The following is a 20,345-nucleotide window of genomic DNA, read 5'->3' as shown; positions in this document are numbered from 1 at the left end:
GCAGGCGCAGCAGCGACGAGACGGGAAGCAGGAGGAGCCGCCGCCGAAGACTACAAACCCCAGCATGCCCCGGGAGAGGAGGAAGATCCAGGCGTGGAAATATCCCGTGCGCGCGCATGCGCCGTAGCGGAGGCTCCCCTCCTCTTGCCATAATGCGGCGACGCAGCTGAGGAGCCCCCGCGGGGAGGGGGAGGCGGAGGAGTCGCTTATAAATGGCGCCCAAGCAGGACCCCAAACCCAAATTCCAAGAGGGTGAGCAGCGGCAGGAGGGAGGGGCGAGCCGGGGACGGAGGGGGCGCCCTGCCGGAGACCCCCAACCACGGAACTCCAACCGCGAAGGGAGAGGAGGGGGCGCCCAGAGCCGGGCGGGGGGCGGCGGCGGCCGCTCTGCCCCCTCCCTCCCCAGCCCAGGCAGGCAGCCAGTGCATGCACAGGAGCCCGTTTTCCCCGCAGCAAAACGGCCCCTCTGGTTCTTCTCTTTGTCCCCACTCCTCAGGAGGGGGGAGAGGGAGCCAGTGGGGGGTGTTTTCCCCCCTCCCCTGTCTGCGTCTTTGGGCTCAGCCTTCCTCCGAGGAAGACCCTGGTTGCTGGGCCAGGCCGAGGAGAATGAGCCCCTCCCCCCCCCAAACACACACCTGAATTTGCCTTTCACTGCCTACTAGTCATAATGGCAACTCGTCATAATGGCTACTAGCCACAACGGGTGTGTCCCACCCCACCCCCCAGTAGGAAGCAGTGATGCTCCTGGATCCCTGTGGCAGGGAGAGCTGCTTCTGCCCTGTTGGGGGGTCCTGCTGCCTTCAAGGCTTCCTACGAGGGGCACCTGGTTGGCCACTGTGAGAGGAGGGTGCTGGGCTAGGCGGACCCCCTTTGGGCAGCTGGCCCAGCTGCAGCAGCCAGACTCTCCTCTTTCTGTCCGCAAATGCCCTCATCCTGCTCAGAGGCTTTCACCCTCTCCTGTGGGCACCAGAGCTCTGTCACGTAGCCTGGCACAATAGTAGCTAGCCCAGGCTTCATGCATGTGGGTTGAGCACAGGTGGGCATATGACACATTGTCTCCTGTGCCATCTCTTTTGGTTTGGGACAGGATCAACACCTCTGGCATTCTCTGTGGTAGGCCCCGGAGTCTGGACACCCTTAATTAGCAGTGCTCAAATAAGTCTTCCTCTTAGCTTATAGGGAGGCAGATTGCGACTTGACGGTTTGGTACTCTGTGCATTTCAACATGAAAATGAGGACATCCATGCGCGCGCACACACACAGGCCGCGGCGTTGGCGTCCTGTGCAACCCAAATCTCTGATGAGGAAGTTGCATTGCTTCAAAGGCACAGATGAAAAATCCTCTGATTTTTTCTGTGTGTCTTATCGTTCAACTTTGAAAGCAAAAATATGTTGCCTTGGAATCCCTTTCTGCACTCGTCAACAGAAACACCAGCTTTTGAACATGCCTGTTTATTTGGGTTGGTGGATGGGAAGTCCAGTTTGAGCAAAATGGCGGTTCAGCTCTGCGTACCCTGGCCCAAGCTCTTACGAGGAGCTGAAATAATAAGATGAACGTTAACGGATCCTTGCATCTTCATTTCAGTGCCATGATGATATTATTCAGTGTTTGTGTGGTGCGTGTGCGTCTAGGCCTGCTTTTCCTACTAAATGGAAATTTTCTCACAGGTGAACGGGTGCTGTGTTTCCATGGACCTCTTCTTTACGAAGCAAAGGTATGTTGGCTGTAGTTTGCTGTGGCAGACGACGTTAACCCACCCATGGCAGTGCTGGATTTAGGGGGTGGTGGGGGACGCGTGCGCTGTGCAAAACAAAACAAAACAAAAAAACCTGCTCTGGGGCTCCAGAGCCAAAGGGCCTGATTCACATACCATGCTTTCCTCTGCCAGCATTCTCGCACAGAAGCAAGCCTGTGCAAACACAGCAGCCACAAGCAGCCCGGCTCCCTTTCTCTGGTCCGCTCCATCCTGCCTTCCTTTTGAAGTCCTTCTGCAGTACTGATGGTATCGTATTCCTCATGCTAAGAGAGGCAGCCTGTGTGGCGAGTGACTGGGGACATCGTGCCCTCTGGGCAGCCACCGTGTCCCCAGCTGCAAGGAGCAGGATGGGCTCACACTTTGCATGCTGGGAAACTCCCAGAACATCTTGCCACAGCAAGGGACCCGATTTGGCTGGGGCAATTAAATACCCTGTAGGCTGCCTAAGAACTGTTAATCTCGCCCAGAGTGGCATAAAAGTCTCTGAATTGCATGTGAACTTGCTAAGTTATTGACAGACTTTCTTCTTCCTCCTTCTAGTGTGTAAAGGTTGCTATAAAGGACAAACAGGTGAAATACTTCATACATTACAGTGGTTGGAATAAGAAGTGAGTATTTATTTTTAAGTAATGATAATAACAAACAAAACCTGCATTTGATACGAGTTATATATCTTACTCTTTCTCCAAAATGGAGCACAGGATGGCCTGTGACAGTGGCAATCAAATAGCCACCATCATAACAAAACCATTATTAAAACCAAAAAAAATCAATATGCAATGAACAACAAATGCTTAAAGTTCCTTCATTTCTCTGGCAACTTAAACTAATGTTTAAGGTCAGAAAGTTGGGGCAGTACAAAATATGTGCAGCATCTTTGCAGGATTTCATCCCTGGCATTTCCAGCCAAAGCAGATGGCAGCCTGTCCACAGTCATCCTTTGGGCTAGGCTGCCGAAACACACTATGTGTGTAGCTGCTCCTGAAGGTGGTTTGGTAACTACAGTTAGTTCAGGGATATGGCTTCTAGATGAGCAACTGAGGACAGCTGTTGTGATGCCAGCGTTTCACCAACAAGACCAGCTCCCTGTCAGTTATTTCTGGGCCCAGCTCAAAGTGCTGCTTTTGATTTTTAAGACCCACCGTGGCTTAGGGCCAGGATACCTAGAAAATTATATGGGTTCACATGTACCTGCCAATTCATTGAGATCTGCAGAAGAGGCTCTTCTCTAGGTTTTTCTGACATATTGTGGTTTCAGGGGAAAGGGCCTTCTCTGTGGTGGTGCTCTGACTTTAGAATGCTTTTCCCAGAGAGGAATATCTGGCACCTGCTTTGGTATCTTTTTGGTGCCAGGCAGATGCCTATTTTATTTTCCTAAGCTTTTTTACTTCGGTTGTTCTGTTTTATACACACACACACACATTTAGCAGGTAGGTAGCCGTGTTGGTCTGACGCAGTCAAAACAAAATTAAAAAATCCTTCCAGTAGCACCTTAGAGACCAACTAAGTTTGCCATAGGTATCTGAAGAAGTCTGCATACACACGAAAGCTCATACCTATGACAAACTTAGTTGGTCTCTAAGGTGCTACTGGAAGGATTTTTTTATTTTGTTTTGACACACATTTTGGTTAGCTTTCTTATGTGTTTATATTTTATGTATTGATTATTTTATTGCAACAATCTCAGATGTGCTTGAAGTTTCAAGATTAATAAAATAATAATAGTGTTGAACCCATAAGTCAACCTTGTCTACTCACTGCCACAATTGTGAGGCTTCTGAGCAAAAAAAAACCCAGGCAACACAGCTTTGTGAATTATTGAAGGCTCTTGGCTCTTCACCTCTTGCTGGAGAAACAGTTACAGGTGGTGTGAGTCAGAATGTGAAATGGGGATTTCTCCTAAGTCTCTAATTTCAGTATCATAACTATAATTGCATTCATTCACATCTGCTTTCCCCATTCTGGCATCCTCCAGATGTTTCAGACTACAACTCCCATCAGCCCAGGCAACATGGCTGTATGATACTAGGGCTGGTGGGAGCACAGTTGTGCTGGCTGGGCCTGACAGGAGCTATAGTTCTAAACATTTGGGTGGCACCAGGATAGGAAAAAGATGAATTACATGCTGAGTAATGATTATGGTTCCTGCTGCAGACATTGATAATTTACCAGAAAGGAGAAAAAGGAATAAAAAGGTACCACTGTCTAAATCCAAGCAGCGCCCCAAATTTAACTACGGTAGTTATTCTATGGAAATATTAACTGAAATTTCCTAAGTTGAAGGCTGCTTCCCTCTCTGCCAGGTTCAAGTTGATACAAAAAAGGAGCCTTGATCTGCCCACAGATTACAGGGCACCCTCCTGCTTTCCTCCCATGTGGTGCTCTCCCAGCATTGTGGGCCACAATCAAGGCATTGGACTACACCCTCTCTTTTTACTCAAATCTAACAGTCCTCCCTGAAGGCTGCTATCTGCTATCTATTCTCAGCCACTCCACACACACTCCCAAGGTGGTTGTGGGGAAAGGGAGTAATTTGCCTGTCCTCCCTCTCTAAGCTCCCGCTAGAATAAAGCTTGTGCCTGCCTCAAAAGGCCTGCTGTGCCAAAGCAATGTTTTTGTGGCCTGCAAGAATTGACAGCGGATTGGGCAGGAGAGGCACAGTGGGAGTCCCGGCAGGTTTTGGTGGCCTGATCAGTGGCAACAGAGCGATTGAAAAAAGGGGGGTGTCTGTAAACCCCACAGAATAAGCTGAAAATTGATTAGTCATAGCTGGGGATGGTAAACCATGAGGTCATAATCCTGTTGCCCAATCAGAAAGTGTTCCCAAACTTTCTCCAGGAATGTAGTTTTCAGCTAACTTTAAAGTGCTTCTTAATGAAACAACAACAGCTAGACCAATGATTCTTTTTTCTACAGGAATTGATTGAATAGCTGGATTCCAAAACTTAGGTGAAATCCACCCACTTGTGCCTGTAACCCTGTGTTAGGCAGGGCTACAAGTCAGAAAAGCAAAGTTTTTATAAGTACAGTAGCTGTCTATAAATATTTTTTAAATATATGAATAAAGTTCATTGGTTTTCTGTGAGGCCACTGAATTAACAGCTAGGCAGTGGGCTTCTTGTTATGTAGCCCCTGAAAACTCTTCCCTTCCCTTGCAGCTGGGATGAATGGGTTCCAGAAAGCAGAGTGCTCAAATACGTGGACACCAATCTGCAAAAGCAGAAAGAACTTCAAAAGGCCAATCAGTGAGTATTACCTAGTAATGGAGGAACTAAGCCAGGCCAGTGTATAATAAGTGGTTGTTGGTTTTTACAGGGGTCTCTGTATTCTTGTGTAAGGAAGGTGTGGGGAACCTTTGGCCTTTGCAATGTAATACAAACTTAAAACAGCAAACATTTTAAAAAGCTGAATACATTATTGCCTCTGCCAAAAGGGAAGGGGGTGTGCCCCCAAAGATAGCAGAGAGAGCAGCAGTAAATTCTTGGGGAGCTGCTTCTGGGCAGGCTGGGGTGCGGAGGGCAGGACAAATGGGAAAGACAGCCCCTTGAGGGTTCAGCACAGTATCTCCCCTGCAGCCTGAATATGTATTATATGGATTTTATGTGTGTGTGAATTTTGTAGAACTCACTTCCCCTAGTATGGGAGAAGGTTCCCTTCTCTCTCATTGCTCATGCAGGAGAGCTCTTTAGAGCTATAATCTACTTACCCCCAAATTGCTTTAAACATACACTATGAAATGCCTTCTGTGTAGTCCTGAACTACATACTGGATGGAGCTCACATTCTGTGCGGGTATATATAAACATATAACACTGTTGGAAAAAATTGCAGCATGGGCACTGTCAGGGCAAGAGGAACAGACCAGGATGCCACAGTTTCAGTGCAATACTTAGGGACATTCCCAATGTTAAATTTTAACTGGTTGCACTGGCAGTTAAGAATAGCAAGATAGGCAGGGCTTCTGTTGCAGAGATATTTCTGTTTATCCACAAGAGTATCTGAACCAACTGCAGTCTTTGATTAAATAACCCAAGCAACGCCATATTGAAGGATACCCCTAGCATTGAGAAATAAAATATTTTTATTTATTTAGCATATTTCTTATCCACCAGGGTTCCCAGGGTGGTGGCATTTTGCTCTCATGGATCCTCTAGCACAGTGTTCTTCAACCTTGCTGCCTGGGAGTTGGAATCCAAAAACATCTATGGGCCCAAGGTTGAAGAACACTGCTCTAAAGCAGCCTTCACCAACCTGTTGCCCTTCAGATGGGCTGGTGGAGACTGACTGGAATTGTAGTCCAAAACGTTACATTTCTGAGTTCATTTTTACAAAAGACGTCTCAGCAGCAGAATAAGAACATCTGGAGGACAGCAGTTTGGGGAAGGCTGCTCTAAAGCATTGGTCTTCAACTGGTACATTGGGACCCTCTTCAAATTCCTTTCCCCTTCTCAAGGTTTCTTGATGTGACGGTGAAGGTGCTCAGCTGTGGCTATAGAGGCATAGAGATGCCTCTAATTAAGTCCTGTTCTGATGGCTCTCTTTTTCAAAGGGAACAGTATGCAGAAGGAAAGATGAGAGGGGCCGCACCAGGGAAAAAAACGTCCGGACTCCAGCAGAAAAATGTTGAAGTGTAAGAAACTATTTTGTCTGTTCTATTCTTTTTTTATTTTAAAGGCTTTCCCTCATAATCTTTTGGCCTTGAAGATCTTAGCAAGCATATTTCCAAAGGTTAAAGCTGTACTGTTGGTACATGTGGAATGTTGCTTTGGAAAATGTAACTTTTAGTGCTGAGGAAGCTGCCTTCCAATGAAGAACCGTGATGGGAAACGAGCTTGCCACCATTTCCAAGAGGCTGCGCTTTGAATGGTCCAACAGGCGTTCTTTAGGCAGTCATGGCTTCTATAATACTGCAGGAGTTTTTCCCTTACTGTTGAGCAGTCTCAAGTGAGCAGGTGGCAAGATGTGCAGCTGGCATTGATTTCGAACAAAACTAGCCTTGTCCTTCTTGGGAGGGGAGCCTGCTGGCTTCTCCAAGTGTCCTCTGAGAAAATAACACCAATGATCTGTGTAAGCGTGGGCTCAACCTTGTGTTGCTTCCATGGATGAATGAATAGTGTACATAACAGAGCCCAGATATGACAAATAGCATTCAAGGTAGGAGGAAGATGTCAGCCCCTGTAGGCTTCCCACCCTCTAGACACTTGTTGAATGGGGCTGTAACTTCCTCTAAAAGCTGTCTTGCCTTTTCCAGCTGAACTGAAGTGCATTCTCTTAAAAGTTCCATGTGTCGGGTCTGACACTCTCTCCTTAACTCAACCCCCATTGTGCCTAGATTTTTCAGACGAGATGGAGCGCATACAGTTTGCGGTTTGGAGACCCCTGCAATATCGACGCGGTGAGTTAAGGATGGATTGTCACGCCAGGATCTTCATCCTGAAATCCAGATTTCCTTGCTTTGTGTAGATTTATAAGTTTCTCTCTCTCTCTCTCTCTCTCTCTCTTTCTGAAAAATGATGTATAGGCATGTTATACAGTGGTACCTCGGTTTACGAATTTAATTTATTCCAGAAGTCCATTCTTAAACCAAAGCGTTCTTAAACCAAGGTGCGCTTTCTCTACTGAGGCCTCCCGCTGCTGGTGCCCTTCCTCCATTTGTCTTCCGAAGCAAAGTTCGCTAGCCGGAACACCTACTTCCGGTTTTGGGGATTTCATTGCCTGAATAGTTCCTTAACAGGACTGTTCGTAGACTGATGTACCACTGTAATGGAATATCCTTCCTGGAGATAGCTGGTAGAATAACAATTTATGCAATTCTTAATGCATTGGACTTTCTCGAAGGTGTTCTACATGATAAAAAAAAAACCACCACCATCTCGGTTGATCGCTCCTTTTTGTACTTCCTCCGGTCACTTGTGATGGGCGGATTTGATTTTCAGATGCCGCATATGGATATTCCACTTAATATTAAATTTATATACCGCCCTTCATCCAAGGATCATAGGATTTACAGTATAAAAACATGAAAGCACATAACATAGTGTTATGTTATTATAACAAACAAAAGAATGACCCCCCCCAAATTTAAAAGGCAATAGATTGTTTAATTAGTGAAAGGCCTGGGAGAAGAGAAATGTTCTTGGCTGGTGCCTAAATATATGGAATGAAGGTGCCAGGTGAGCCTCCCTGGGGAGAGCATTTCACAAACAGGGAGACAACTGCAGAAAAAGCCTGTTCTCCTGTTGCCACCCTCTTGTGGGGGAGGCACCCAAAGAAGAGCCTCAGATGATGATCACAAGATCTGGGTCGGTGCTTATGGGTGGAGGTGGTCCTTGAGATATTGCGGTCCTGAGCTGTTTAAAGGTTCATAGATCAAGCTAGCACTTTGAATTGGGCCCAGAAACTAATTGGCAGACAATGCAGTTGGGCCAGGGTTGTATTTATATGCTCAGTCTGTCTTGCCCCAGTGAGCTACCTAGCTGCTGAATTCTGCACTATCTGAGGTCTTTGAACTGTCTTCATAGGAAGCCCCATGTGTAACATGTTGCAGTGATCTAACCTTTTCAGATGTTCATGTGAATTGTAGCTGTGCTCTTTTATAAATCATGAAGGCAGGTGGTTGGCTGGTCTGCCATGCTTCCAGCTATTAGGGTGGGGTGAAAGAGGCTGCTTCTACACCTTTTTTTTTTTTAAGGCAGTGTACATTTCTGGTGTGCCTTTGCAGCTGCAGGAATGGTTGGTCACAGCGGAAGCGTACTAGCTTTGCAGAAAATTTAAAGCATGTAGCTCTTCCTTTATTTTAGCAAATGCTGGGAAAGCAGCTTCTACATATGCCAAAGCCTGTCCTTTCCGTATTAGGCCTAAGCACCTTGAATTATCCTGTGTGGATGTCGTTCCTTTCAACACGGGGCCTTGCACTTTGTGGCTTGGTCAGTCCCTTACAGATCAAGTGATTGGGCTTAGAAGAGGGAACTTTTTTTAAAAAAAAGTGCTGGTGTTATACTTGCTTTGCATGTGCAATAACAGTGTCTATTTTCCCTTTGGCAGGAAGACCAAAAAGAACAAACAGAAAAGTAAGAGCACCTCTTTTGAGTTGCCCACTCTTATCTAGCATGATGTTCTTCTAGATTTTCAATGTTTCGCCAACATTTCTCCCCAGGCCCCACCTTACTTTTGTAAGAGCAAAAAGGGTTAAGGAAAAGATGGCCCTCCCAGTGTGTTGGCTCCAAAATCGAAGCTCCTAGAACAGGCATCCCCAAACTGCGGCCCTCTAGATGTTTTGGCCTACAACTCCCATGATCCCTAGCTAACAGGACCAGTGATCGGGGAAGATGGGAATTGGTAGTCCAAAACATCTGGAGGGCCGAAGTTTGGGGATGCCTGTCCTAGAATCTGGGAGCAGCAGCGGCAGTACTTTCAATTAGTTACTTGGAGGCAATTTTTTATCTGCTGTTGTTGTTTTGCTGCAGTAATTTATTCAAAGCTGCCCACTCTACATAAATACGAACAAGCATTAAAAGGCAGCCCTACTATAATGCACATCCTGCTAGATCTTTTTATATTGGTATCTTAAAAAAAATAAAAGGGGAAGGGGGAAAAAGCAGTTAATTGCTTTGGGTGATAAAAACTACTCTAATCAGGTGGCAGCCCTAGAAATCTTTTTGATAAGCTACCAGATTAAATCTGCATCTATTGAATATGGCTTGCTCTGAATGAAACAATAGTTACTTTTTTCTTTAAGGTTTTGCTTGAAGCAGGGATCTTCCCTCATACATAAGAGAGGGAAAGTCTCTTTTAGTGCCTGCTAGTACTAAAAGTTTTAATGTAATACAGTGGTACCTCTACTTACGAATTTAATGCGTTCCGAACACACATTTGTAAGTCGAAAAAATTTGTAAGTCGAATCCCCTAGGAATGCATTGGGAGAAAAATTCGTAAGTCGAAGCAACCCTATCTAAAAATTCGTAAGTAGAAAAAATCCTATCTAAACCGCATCCAAGATGGCGGACGGAGCTCCATTTGTAAGTAGAAAAATTCGTAAGTAGAGTTATTTCTAAGTAAGTAGAGTTATTTCTAAGTATTAAAAAGTATTAAAAGTATTAAAAAGTATTAAAAAGCATTGCCCAATCAATGGGATGCATCTTTAAGTCAATCAAAAAGTTTGTAATCAGTTCAATTAACTCAGGACATTGGAGCTACTCCCAAAGCAGTTCTTAGCAATGCTGAGCAACTTAAAAATGGGTTTTTCATCCAGGATCCCAGTGATTATTTTAAAGGGGCTGCCACAACATTGGGGTGCAGTGTGTGTGTGTCTGATTTCTGATTCTGTCCAGTAGACCCCTTCCGCGAGTATGTGTTGTGTGTGAACTGGCACCTGTGTAAAACGTTTAGCTAAAACCACAACAGTGATTCCCTTGCCTCTTTTGTGTAGCTCCTGGAATCGGTGAAGGCAGCAGCACTAATGAAAACCCTCAGCCTCCCAGGAAGAAAAGGGCTCGTGTAGATCCCACTGTTGAAAGTGTAAGTATTTTTGGACTGTCCGGGACTGTAGGTAGAGTTCCTCTTGTTGGGTTGCAGTCATTACACAGTTATAACAGTTTGCAAGTCTTAAAAAGCAAAGAATGTCCAGTATGTTTTGGATCCATCTTAGCCTTTGGGCAACTTCACAAAGAAGGGGGATAGATGACAATAATATTTTTTTTTCAAATCCCTTACTTCAGTATTGGATTACTGCAAGTCACTCTGCATGGGATTTCTTTTGCCCTTGATCTGGAAGCTGCAATTAGTGCAGAATGCTACAGCACGATTGCTGACACAAGTGAGGCCTTGTCTGCATATAACACCTGTGCTCAGAGATCTGCACTGGTTGCCAATTTACTACCAGGCCAAGTTAAAGGTGTTACTATTAGTATACAAAGCCCTTAACAACTTGGGACCAATTTACCAGCAATATCTCCATACACCACATACACCCAATTTACAGCTTCGATCAGTGGAACTGCTGTTACACATTTGTAAAAACTCTTTTAGTGCAGCAGGACTTACACTTTGGAACTCCCTGCCAATTGACACTAGGCTGGTGCCTTCTCTGTACTGTTTCATTGCATGTTAAAAACATTTTTGCTTAGACAACCCTACGCAGATCATAGCTGCCAAGTTTTCCCTTTTCTCGCGAGGAAGCCTATTCAGCATAATGGAATATCCCTTTTAAAAAGGGATAACTTGGCAGCTATGACGCAGATTGGTTGAATGCTGGTGTGAATTTTAATCTGCTTTTAGTCAATTGTTATTTTAACTTTTCAAAAGTCTTAAATTATTGCTGCTAATTCTTCTTGATCATTTTATATTTTTGTAAACTGCTTTGATACGTGGTTTCTTTTCTTTTTTTACAATCAAGACGTGTATAGATTTTATGAAACAAATAATAAATGCAGCTTGTGGGAATACGTGAATGCTTGTATCGAGTGGCAGTGAACACATTTTGCAGCTCCTTGAAACTTTGTGTCTTCATGGCACCACAAGAAACACTTGGCAGCCCTCCCTATAGGGCTGGCAATACACAACTGAGGCTTTCTTCCTTGTGCAGGCTTCTGAATGGTTGTGTCCTGCCGTCACAGTGCCAAGGTTTGTTCTCAGTTCCTTGGATCTTGCTAGTGAGGACATCTCTGAATACAGAGGTGCAATATTGTTAAATTAACTGATACACTGTAAAAAATAATAATGCCCTTTTCTGTTCTTTTGCCTTATATTCTGAGCCCCAATACACAACAATGTGCTTTGCTTGATGCCAGTATCTGAATGCAGGACTTGTGTCTTTTATTCTTCAGGAGGAGACATTTATGAACAGGGTTGAAGTCAAGGTAAAAATACCAGAGGAGCTGAAACCGTGGCTTGTGGATGACTGGGATTTGATCACCCGGCAAAAGCAGGTAACTCTGAAATTGTGTTACTAAATGGACTGCTTATTTTTTAGCACCTGCAGTAACCTGAGTTGGTTGTTACGTAATGTGATATTACTGTTTGTTTGTTTGTTTGTTTGTAAGCCGCCTTTCAGCCAAAAAGGCTCCCAAGACTAAATCAACACATAAAAATACAATAATGCAAGTACAATTGATAGAATTTCAAAACATTTCAGCAGTATTACAAACTAAACCCATCCATGCACCTTCCAAAAAGGCAAAGAACATTCCCTACAGAAATATTAAGAGAAGGCGAGAATACTTAAGAAGCATCTTTGCCTTACGGATTGTGGGAAGGCAGGTGGAAAACCTGGTGGCCCTTGATGGCTCCCGCAGATTATACTTCTAAAGACCATAGTGGGGTTTTCCCTTGTAGGCTAGTTAGCTACTTTCAGCCTTTCCATCTTGTGCTTGCAAAGGAGGTGCAAGTTTCTTCCAACTTGAAAGAAGAGGTTCCATGGAGTTGCACCTCTCTCCTGGCTCCAGTCTTTTTTGTTCTGGCTCAGGCACCTCTTGCTTTCTTCCGTAGCTCTTCTACCTTCCTGCCAAGAAGAATGTTGACTCCATTTTGGAGGACTACGCAAACTACAAGAAGTCCCGAGGGAACACTGATAACAAGTGAGGAGGAAGAGGAGGAGGAGGAGGGCACATCAGAAGGGCCCATTGTGCAGTATCGCTAACCAAAAGTATCGGTCCTTTGATATGAGGAGGCTGACCTCAAACTCTTTATTTATTACATTTATATACCCCCTTTTCTTCCAAGGAGCCCAAGGTGGTATATACGGTTCTACTTACTTGCTGCCCCCCCCCCAATTTAATTCCCACAACAACCTTGTGGCTGGCTCAAGGGCGCTGTCAGGGTGGTTGCTGGCTACCCTCGAGCAACGACACTCCAAACCATCTTGTCTTTAAGACTTTTATTGTGAATATTATTTACAGTGCCAGGGCTTCATGAAAACATGTCTACTCAGTATCATCAGATTCTCCCAATGGCGCTTTTTGGCTCCTCCCCCAGTAGAGTAGTTTGGGGACCCCAAATCTCTGCCCCTTGCGTTTGCGAGCCGCTGATCGCCTCAGTTCTGGGGTGAATTTGAAAGGACGCCCCTCTGCTGTTTCCCCACTAGAAACCTCTGCTGGCCCCTCCTCCCTTGCTGGTATCACACGATACTGGATGCTGCCTGAGCCCTGCCCCACTCCGCTCATTTCCTCCTTCCTGTCTCCTGCCCCTCCGCTGTTGTCAGAGCCGTTCAAAGAACTGGATTTGATGGGGGTGGCTGTTCCCTGTAAGCCCACCCCCTTACAGGCACCCAGTGAGCTTCATGTCTGAGTGGGGGATTCAGACCCTGGTCTTTCAGGTCCTGGTTTAATATCCAACTGTTTTGCTGCACTGGCTCTATTTGCATGAGACTTGTATGTGCTGCACAGCTGTTCAAAGCAGCTTAGAACCAGGGAAAGAAATATAGACACGCTATATTGAATACCCGCTTCCAGTCCTGCAGGAAGGCTGGCTCAAATTCAGCATGACGATTTGGGTTGTTGTTTTTTTGCAGCCATGCCTTAAGTAATCTTACAACCCAATTCTGTAGTTCTCTTCTCCCCCAGCCCGGTTTGAGGTAAATTATTTGGGGGCTTGCTTTGCGTGAACCTGGAAGAAAAGGGTGCCGGGAAGCGACCCTGGTCAATTGACCCATTGAACGCCTGACTCCATTTATCCACAAAGGGGTTTTACAGAGTTTAGCCCACTGTAATATCCTGAAACATTTCCTGAAGCATTCCGGGACACAACTGAATTTGTAACTCTCTGAGGCCATCCGAACAGGCTCTCTCTGCCATGCTGAAGAGGGCGACTGGATCCAACCCAGCTTTGATCTGGCAATAGCCCAATCATGTCAAAAGCATGGTAATACACCAATCGCGGTGTCAACAGAATCCTGCTTTGTGCAAAAAAGTTAGTCCAGAATGTGACTGCCGAGTTTCAGGGTTGCCGTGAAGGCCAAGAGGCTGTGCCAGTCAAGACAGCTTCCTTAGGGGTGTTGAAGTGCCCTATTGTGAGAAAAGATAATTTGTGCAGTGTCATAAAAAATAAAAATAAATTCTAGGTGTTCTTTAATTTTTTAAAAAAGCAATTGCCCTGCATGCAGGCTCATGATTTTATGCATGCACTTACACAGGCCCCCCACAAACGGCTTATTGCTACGATAGGCTTCTGAGACACACGAAAGGGGGTGGGATGATGTCCATGCCCGAAGGTCTGTAGCTTGTTTCCCACAGGCATCTGGTTGACCACTGTGAGAACAGGATGCTGGGAAACAGCAGGCTATTCTTATGTTCTTATGCAAAGGCCAGCCTGGGAGCAGAGCAGATAACACCAGGGGGTGGAGAATATCTGTGGCCCTCCAGATGTTGTTAGGCTTCAGCTGCCAGCACAGCCAGGGATGGTGGGAATTGGAGGTTCCCAGCTGCTGAGAACACTCTGCAGATGTGCACAGATGGAGGTCAGCAGGAGATGAGGTGACAGCTAGAATTCCCAGAGCAGGAGGGTTTGGTGGCCTTGTCCATTTCCACCCCCCACCCCGTGGAATACCCTCCCTTCAGATGTCAGTGAGATAACACAACATTTAGAAGACATCTGAAGGCAGCCCTGTATTGGGAAGTTTTTTTTTATGTTTGTGTTTTTATATATGCTGTAAGCCTCCCGGAGAGATGGGCGGGGTATAAATAAACTATTAATAATCATTAATAATTAATTCTTGTTCTGGCTGTTGCTGACCCTGCATTTTTCTTGCTGTGCACCAGAGAATATGCTGTTAACGAAGTCGTGGCGGGCATCAAAGAGTACTTCAACGTCATGCTGGGCACACAGCTGCTCTATAAATTTGAGAGGCCGCAGTACGCAGAAATCTTAGCGGACCATCCTGATGCACCGATGTCACAGGTGTACGGAGCTCCCCACCTCCTGCGGCTGTTTGGTATGTACATAGTTTGTGGGACACAAAAGGCTTTTCCCAACCTGGTAACCGTCACTTTGGTCTGCGATTCCCACCAATCCCGGCCAGCATGCTGAGTCCTGATGGGAGCACAGCCATGCTGCCTGAGGTTTCTGGGAACTGTAGGTCAAAACATTTGGAGCGCATCAGGTCGCAAAGTCTGGCCTGAAAGATACATTTTACAAATGTGGCTTGCAGCACTTTTATAAGGAGACTGTTTTTTAAAATGCCAGTGGAAGCCGCTTCTTAGCTGACAAACGAGGCCATCCTTTTCCGGTATGCATGTCCTGTTCCTTCACAGGTGCAGCATTCATGTTGTTTTCGAACCTACCTTAAAGCTGCACAAAGCAATTCATTGAATGGGGAGGGGGGGATTATAAGAGACATAAGAATTATGTTGGGGGAAATTGAGAATTGAGCACAAAGAGCTATTGGAGGCCCAGGGTGTAGGGCGGCATCATTGCAGAAGTTCATGTGAGTGAGCATGTGGTGTGATTTCTCCATAAATGAGGCCTTAGGAGTTGCACTGCTCTCCTTTGGGTGGAAGCTTCCAGCCTCAAGCTTTGGGGAGCAGCTGCCCCCTTGGTTCCATAAACTTACCCCCAGTGCCCCCTGCCCTATAAAAAGCATTGTTCAGGATAGCAGTTTGCAAGACCCACTAAGGAAGATAACACAAGCAAATTTAAAATGGTGACAGTGTATTTCACATTTTTTCAATATCCAGTTGAAACTATTTAGTTTAATTCAACTAAATGGATGAACATGATCCACCAGTTTTTCAAAGCCTGGCAGCCATTTATACCTCCAGCCCTCCCCTGCCTCTAAGCACCCTGCTAGGTAATGCCACACCCTGGAGGGTGGTACCAGCCACTGTGCTAGACAAAACTGCCCAGGCTTTATTAGGGGTTAGCAGCACATACAAAGTGGACCTTTCATAACCCTCAGTGCTACTTCTCTATTTTCCAAAATGCTTCCTCACTTGTTTCTGACCCAGGGGGCTTTCCAGGCATCCCTGAAACTTTATCTCTGCTTTAGGATCACTAATGTGTCACTTTCAAAAGGCAGCTGCAGTCATGACCTGTATGATGTGATGGCTGGACAACTCAACTGGAAATAGAGCGAGTGAATTTTATGAATTGTGGAAATGCTTCCCTTAACGTTGTCTTCTCCCTTGTCCTTAAATTACCGTCTGAACAGTCCGGATCGGAGCCATGCTCGCTTACACGCCCTTGGACGAGAAGAGTCTGGCCTTGCTGTTGAACTACTTGCACGATTTTCTAAAGTATGTACAATGGATCGCGTTTGATATCTGCCGAGTTGAGAGAGGCACCTTGGTCCTTGTGAAAGCTTGTGTTTTGTGCAAAGGTGTTTGCATGGGGGGTTGTGGGCACCTCCAGGGGTCTTCTTCCTTCTAGTGTGCTTTTATCTCTTGGCAAGCTGAAATGTTGATGGATGATGGGACAGGATTAGAAGTCCTCTTCCATGGTCTCTTAATCTCATGGATTTCCTTAGAGAAGTGTAGCATTTTTTTCAGGCTTTTGAGAGGCAGCATAGATACAGCAAGCCCTTAATGGGCCAAATCTCAAAGGATCCACCCTAGTGATCTGACCTAGTCTACTGCTGTGCCACAAACTTGTGCTGCTAACACAATATGCCCCCTTGCAGAGCTTCTGAGTCCAATTCAAATCCTTCCGAGTGCCACAAGCCCCCTTGTTTTTGCTGCAGCAGGCAGTGAGCCCTCTGGGAATTCCTCCTCCTATTATTATTATTATTATTATTATTATTATTATTATTATTATTATGTTTGTATCCTACCTGCCCTCCAAGGAGCTCATGGTGCTAACATAGTTCTCACGCTTCCCATTTTATACTGGCAACAACCCTGTGAGGTAGGTTAGGCTGAGAGTAAGTGACCAGCCCAAGGTCACCCAGTGAGCTTCATTGTTGGGTGGGGATTTGAACTCTGGCTTCCCAGATCCTATTCTGGCACACTAACATACTGGCTAGGATTTGCTCTGCTTCTGTCTAAAGTCGTAACATAACTCTGCCACTTAATATGGGCAGGTAGAAATGTTTCCTCCCACAAGTGGGGAGAAAAAGAGATCATTGTTTTTTTTCATATTCAAAATGCTAGATTTCTGTGTGAGTTACTTTGAAGCGGTACCTGTGTAGGTGCAGAGGTTTCTGTCTGCCTGGGTGAGCAGTTGAGCTTCCCTTTCCTCCTTGCTTAAGGGCACAGCCCAGGGGTGTTCTGACTTTCTGTCCTAGTTCTACAAAATAGTGCAAGGGGGGGGGCTTGTGGGGCTGAGGGGAAGCATGTGATGGAGCTGTGAGCTGGGTTTGTAGGCCTGTCTCCACATTCCTTGCAATGCCGAGCTAACACAATAAGACCAAGACTGGACACTGTTGTGGATTTTCTTCTATCAACCACACCCAGTTGTGATGTCTGAGATGGCTTGGTCAGAACAACATAGCAGTGGGGTCCACAGGCCTATAAATTAAACAGGCTTATGTAGGGACATTCCCTCGCTTTAGCTTTACACATGTGTAGAGCGTTACATTCGGGTAATGACTAAGCAATGGACTTATGGGACAGAGCAAAAGTAACATCCGCAACAAGAACTGAAGAGGAAAAGGGCCAAAGAAACATCTATCAGTGCCAGGAGGTTCCTTCATACTTCTTCAGACAGCTTGACTCTTTTGCAACATCCTCTCCCAAAACCCATCCAACTGCCACCATTTTACCGTATTTTTCCATGTATAAGACCCCCCTTTAACCCGAAATTAAGTTTTTTAACTTTTTTAGGGGGTGGGGGAGGTCACTTCCGCCAATTGCTCATCCGCCTGCCCGCCACTGCCAATCACTTGCCACAGCCACTGCTGATCGCACACCTTGCCGCAGCCGCCAATTGTCTGCCCGCTCGCTGCCACCAACAGCCCACTTGCCCCAGCCGCCAATCGCCTGCCTGCCTCGCCACAGCTACCAATCGCCTGCCCAATTGCTGCCACAGCCAATTACCAGCAGGCCTTGCCGCCGTCACCAATCACCCACCCAATCGCCGCTGCCAATCTCCTTGCTGCTGCTGTTAATTGCACGTCGTCCCCCCCTCTGCATTCACTATCCGTGTATAAGACGACAGCCAATTTTTGCCTCTCTTTTTTTTTTAGCAAAAAGCGTCGTCCTATACATGGGAAAATACGGTATTTGTATGCCGCTTTCCCACAACGGTAAATATAACAACATGCAAAACAACATTTCAGTACTATAACAAGATTACATTAATAACGCCCAACAGCAAAAATAATAAGGGAGTTTGACAGTTCCACCTTGGTCCTAGAAGCTCCTCTAATGCAATGCACAGCTTCTTATAAGGTTTCCAAAGACTGAGTGGGGCAGCTGGGGCACCCTCTCAACGCTTCTTTCCCTTCCTTCCCCGTCCGCAGGTACCTAGCAAAGAACTCTTCCGCGCTGTTCAGTGCAAGCGACTATGAAGTTGCACCTCCGGAGTATCATCGGAAAGCTGTGTAAGCTTCTCACACTCATGGTGTGTGTGCACGTGTGTATGAGTGTGTGCATCACTGGAAGGGATCCTTGGGTCTCTGCAGCAGACCTGCCCAGTTCCACGTCTGCTCACGGTCTCCTCTTGCACGCGTCTTTCCGCGCAGCCGACATCCGTGTCAAGTGAATAGTGTTTTGTGTCTTCAGATGGAACTGTTGCCGCCCCACGTCCCAAGGTCACTTTTCCTTCAGATGGATCTCTTTCAAGGGGAGAGCCTCCCGGAGCGTGTCATTGGATCGATTTTGGTGTTGGAATGTGGTGCTGGAAATGTGACGAAACATTTCATAGTCTCGAGCCTCCTGCATGCTTTTAGGCCCATTTCCCCCCCTTGAAACCAAGCTGATGATGGTTTGATGGTGTGTTGTCATCCTCTTCCATCCCCCAACCCCTTCAAAACAAGCAAACAAACTCTTGCTTCCAGCCGAGTGGGGAGGACCAAACGCAGATGTCTACTTGCAGCTTGGGAGGGGAGGGACAGGGTGGGGAGGGGGTTCATGTGCTTTCTTGGTGTTGGGAGGGTAAAAATGTGTGGGTTTAAGTCTGTGTTCTTTGCCTGCATAGCTGAAGAATTGTGGGGTTAACTTTTGTCTTGGGTTCAAATGCACCTTCTAACATAGGACGGATTTGCCATTGTGTCTCACAAGTTTTCTGAAATGTTTTTTTTTTTTTGGTAGGGGATGTTTACAGGTCCCCAAATAAACTTTTCTATTTCAACTGTTAAAAGACTGGGGTCTGTTTTGCTGCTTGCAAAACCATACACATATTTAAAATGTGGGTTTATTCCAGCCATGCGTATAGTAGTCATATAACTGTAGAGTTGGAAAGGATCCCCAGAGCCCCTTGCAATGCACTGGGATGTACACAAGCAAACAGTTTTGGGAAAGAGGCACCTAGGACCTAAATGGTGATCTGGGAGCAGGGTGGTGAGTGAGAGCAATGTGCAAATATTGGTGGTGAGGCTACATTTTGGGAGGTGGCGAGGGCACAAGTAGCAAACAAGTTATCACCTAACAGCTTTCCCCAGCCTGCTGCCCTCCAGATGTTTTGGACAGCAAGGCAGCCTATCTGGGACTGCTGGGGCTTTCCGTTCAAAACATCTGGAGAGCACAAGGTTGGGGAATGCTGACCTAACATATGAGCAGTAGCTGCAGAAGGGGCTTATTGAAAAAGGTGAAAGGCCATGTGAGAAGGGGAGGGAGGGCAGTGAAGCTAACAAGGACTGAAATAATCTGTGTTCTTAATTATAATATTTTTTTATTATTATTTATATGCCACCCATCTGACTGGGTTGCCCCAGCCACTCTGGGCGGCTCCACAAAAAATACTAAAAACACAATAAAACATAAAGACTTAAGACTTCCCTATACAGGCCTGCCTTCAAATGTCTTCTAAAAGTCAAATAGTTGTTTATTTCGTTGACTGGTTTTGTCCTGATTGGCCTTGGATACTGTCGTTTAGAAGTGGGTAGCTTTTACAGATTTGGTCACCTGAGAAGGGAGTTTTCTCGGGACCAAGTAGATAATGTGGGAGGGTATCTAGATCATTAGCTGGGCGTAAGCATTCTTGCCATGAGTGGTGAATGTGCAAAGGAGTGGGGTGCAAAAGGGGTTCTATGTGGGTGAAGGTTCGTAACCATAATTGTCTGCTAATAGGTGGCCCATAATGTGTTTAACAGTGGTTTACAGTGTCTCAGGAAGGGAGCGTCCTCAGAGCCCAAAGTAAACCCAGACAGGGTGTGCCTTGGGTAGCTGGATTGGGTTAGAGGGCAGCTAGAGAGAATGGGATGTGTGCTTTCTGCAGATCTTGCACTCTTAGTCCTTCCTCTTAACGCCAACTGGAGGTCAGCAAGCACAGGTTGCAACTTTCCTCTCAGCTTTTTCTCTGCACACTGTGCTGGGCAACTTGGAGACTTTAGAGTCCAGGTCCTAAAGGACATAAGAATACAAGAGCAATCTGCTGGATCAGGGAGAGAGAGAGAGAGAGAGAGAGAGAGAGAGAGAGAGAGAGAGAGAGAGAGAGAGAGAGAGAGAGAGAGAGAGAGAGAGAGAAACTATCCACTTTCTCCGCGCCATACATAATTTTACAA

General features: G+C 46.0%; 1 protein-coding gene across 3 annotated transcripts; it reads left to right on the top strand.

Annotated features, from left to right (window-relative positions):
* The first annotated feature begins 114 nt into the window (after positions 1-114).
* On the top strand, positions 115-18,982 carry MORF4L1 (mortality factor 4 like 1). Of its 3 annotated transcripts, XM_035130519.2 has the most exons (14): positions 143-252; positions 1,669-1,715; positions 1,890-2,003; positions 2,298-2,365; positions 4,916-5,002; positions 6,306-6,386; positions 7,089-7,151; positions 8,801-8,826; positions 10,185-10,273; positions 11,581-11,682; positions 12,242-12,330; positions 14,509-14,681; positions 15,897-15,981; positions 18,144-18,982. In XM_035130519.2, exons 3-14 carry the CDS (start codon positions 2,001-2,003, stop codon positions 18,226-18,228), a joined length of 951 nt encoding a protein of 316 aa, XP_034986410.1. In that variant the 5' UTR covers positions 143-252; positions 1,669-1,715; positions 1,890-2,000; the 3' UTR covers positions 18,229-18,982. The 3 variants fall into 3 exon arrangements, with proteins under 3 accessions (XP_034986409.1, XP_034986412.1, XP_034986410.1); XM_035130518.2 differs by lacking the exon at positions 1,890-2,003 and having other exon boundaries at positions 115-252; XM_035130521.2 differs by lacking the exons at positions 1,669-1,715; positions 1,890-2,003 and having other exon boundaries at positions 128-252.
* Positions 18,983-20,345: the final 1,363 nt, after the last annotated feature.

The sequence above is a fragment of the Zootoca vivipara genome, chromosome 14, assembly GCF_963506605.1.
Source record: "Zootoca vivipara chromosome 14, rZooViv1.1, whole genome shotgun sequence".
NCBI lineage: Eukaryota > Metazoa > Chordata > Lepidosauria > Squamata > Lacertidae > Zootoca > Zootoca vivipara.
The sequence above is the reverse complement of the archived record's forward strand: the minus strand, read 5'-3'. Positions and strand labels throughout refer to the sequence as shown.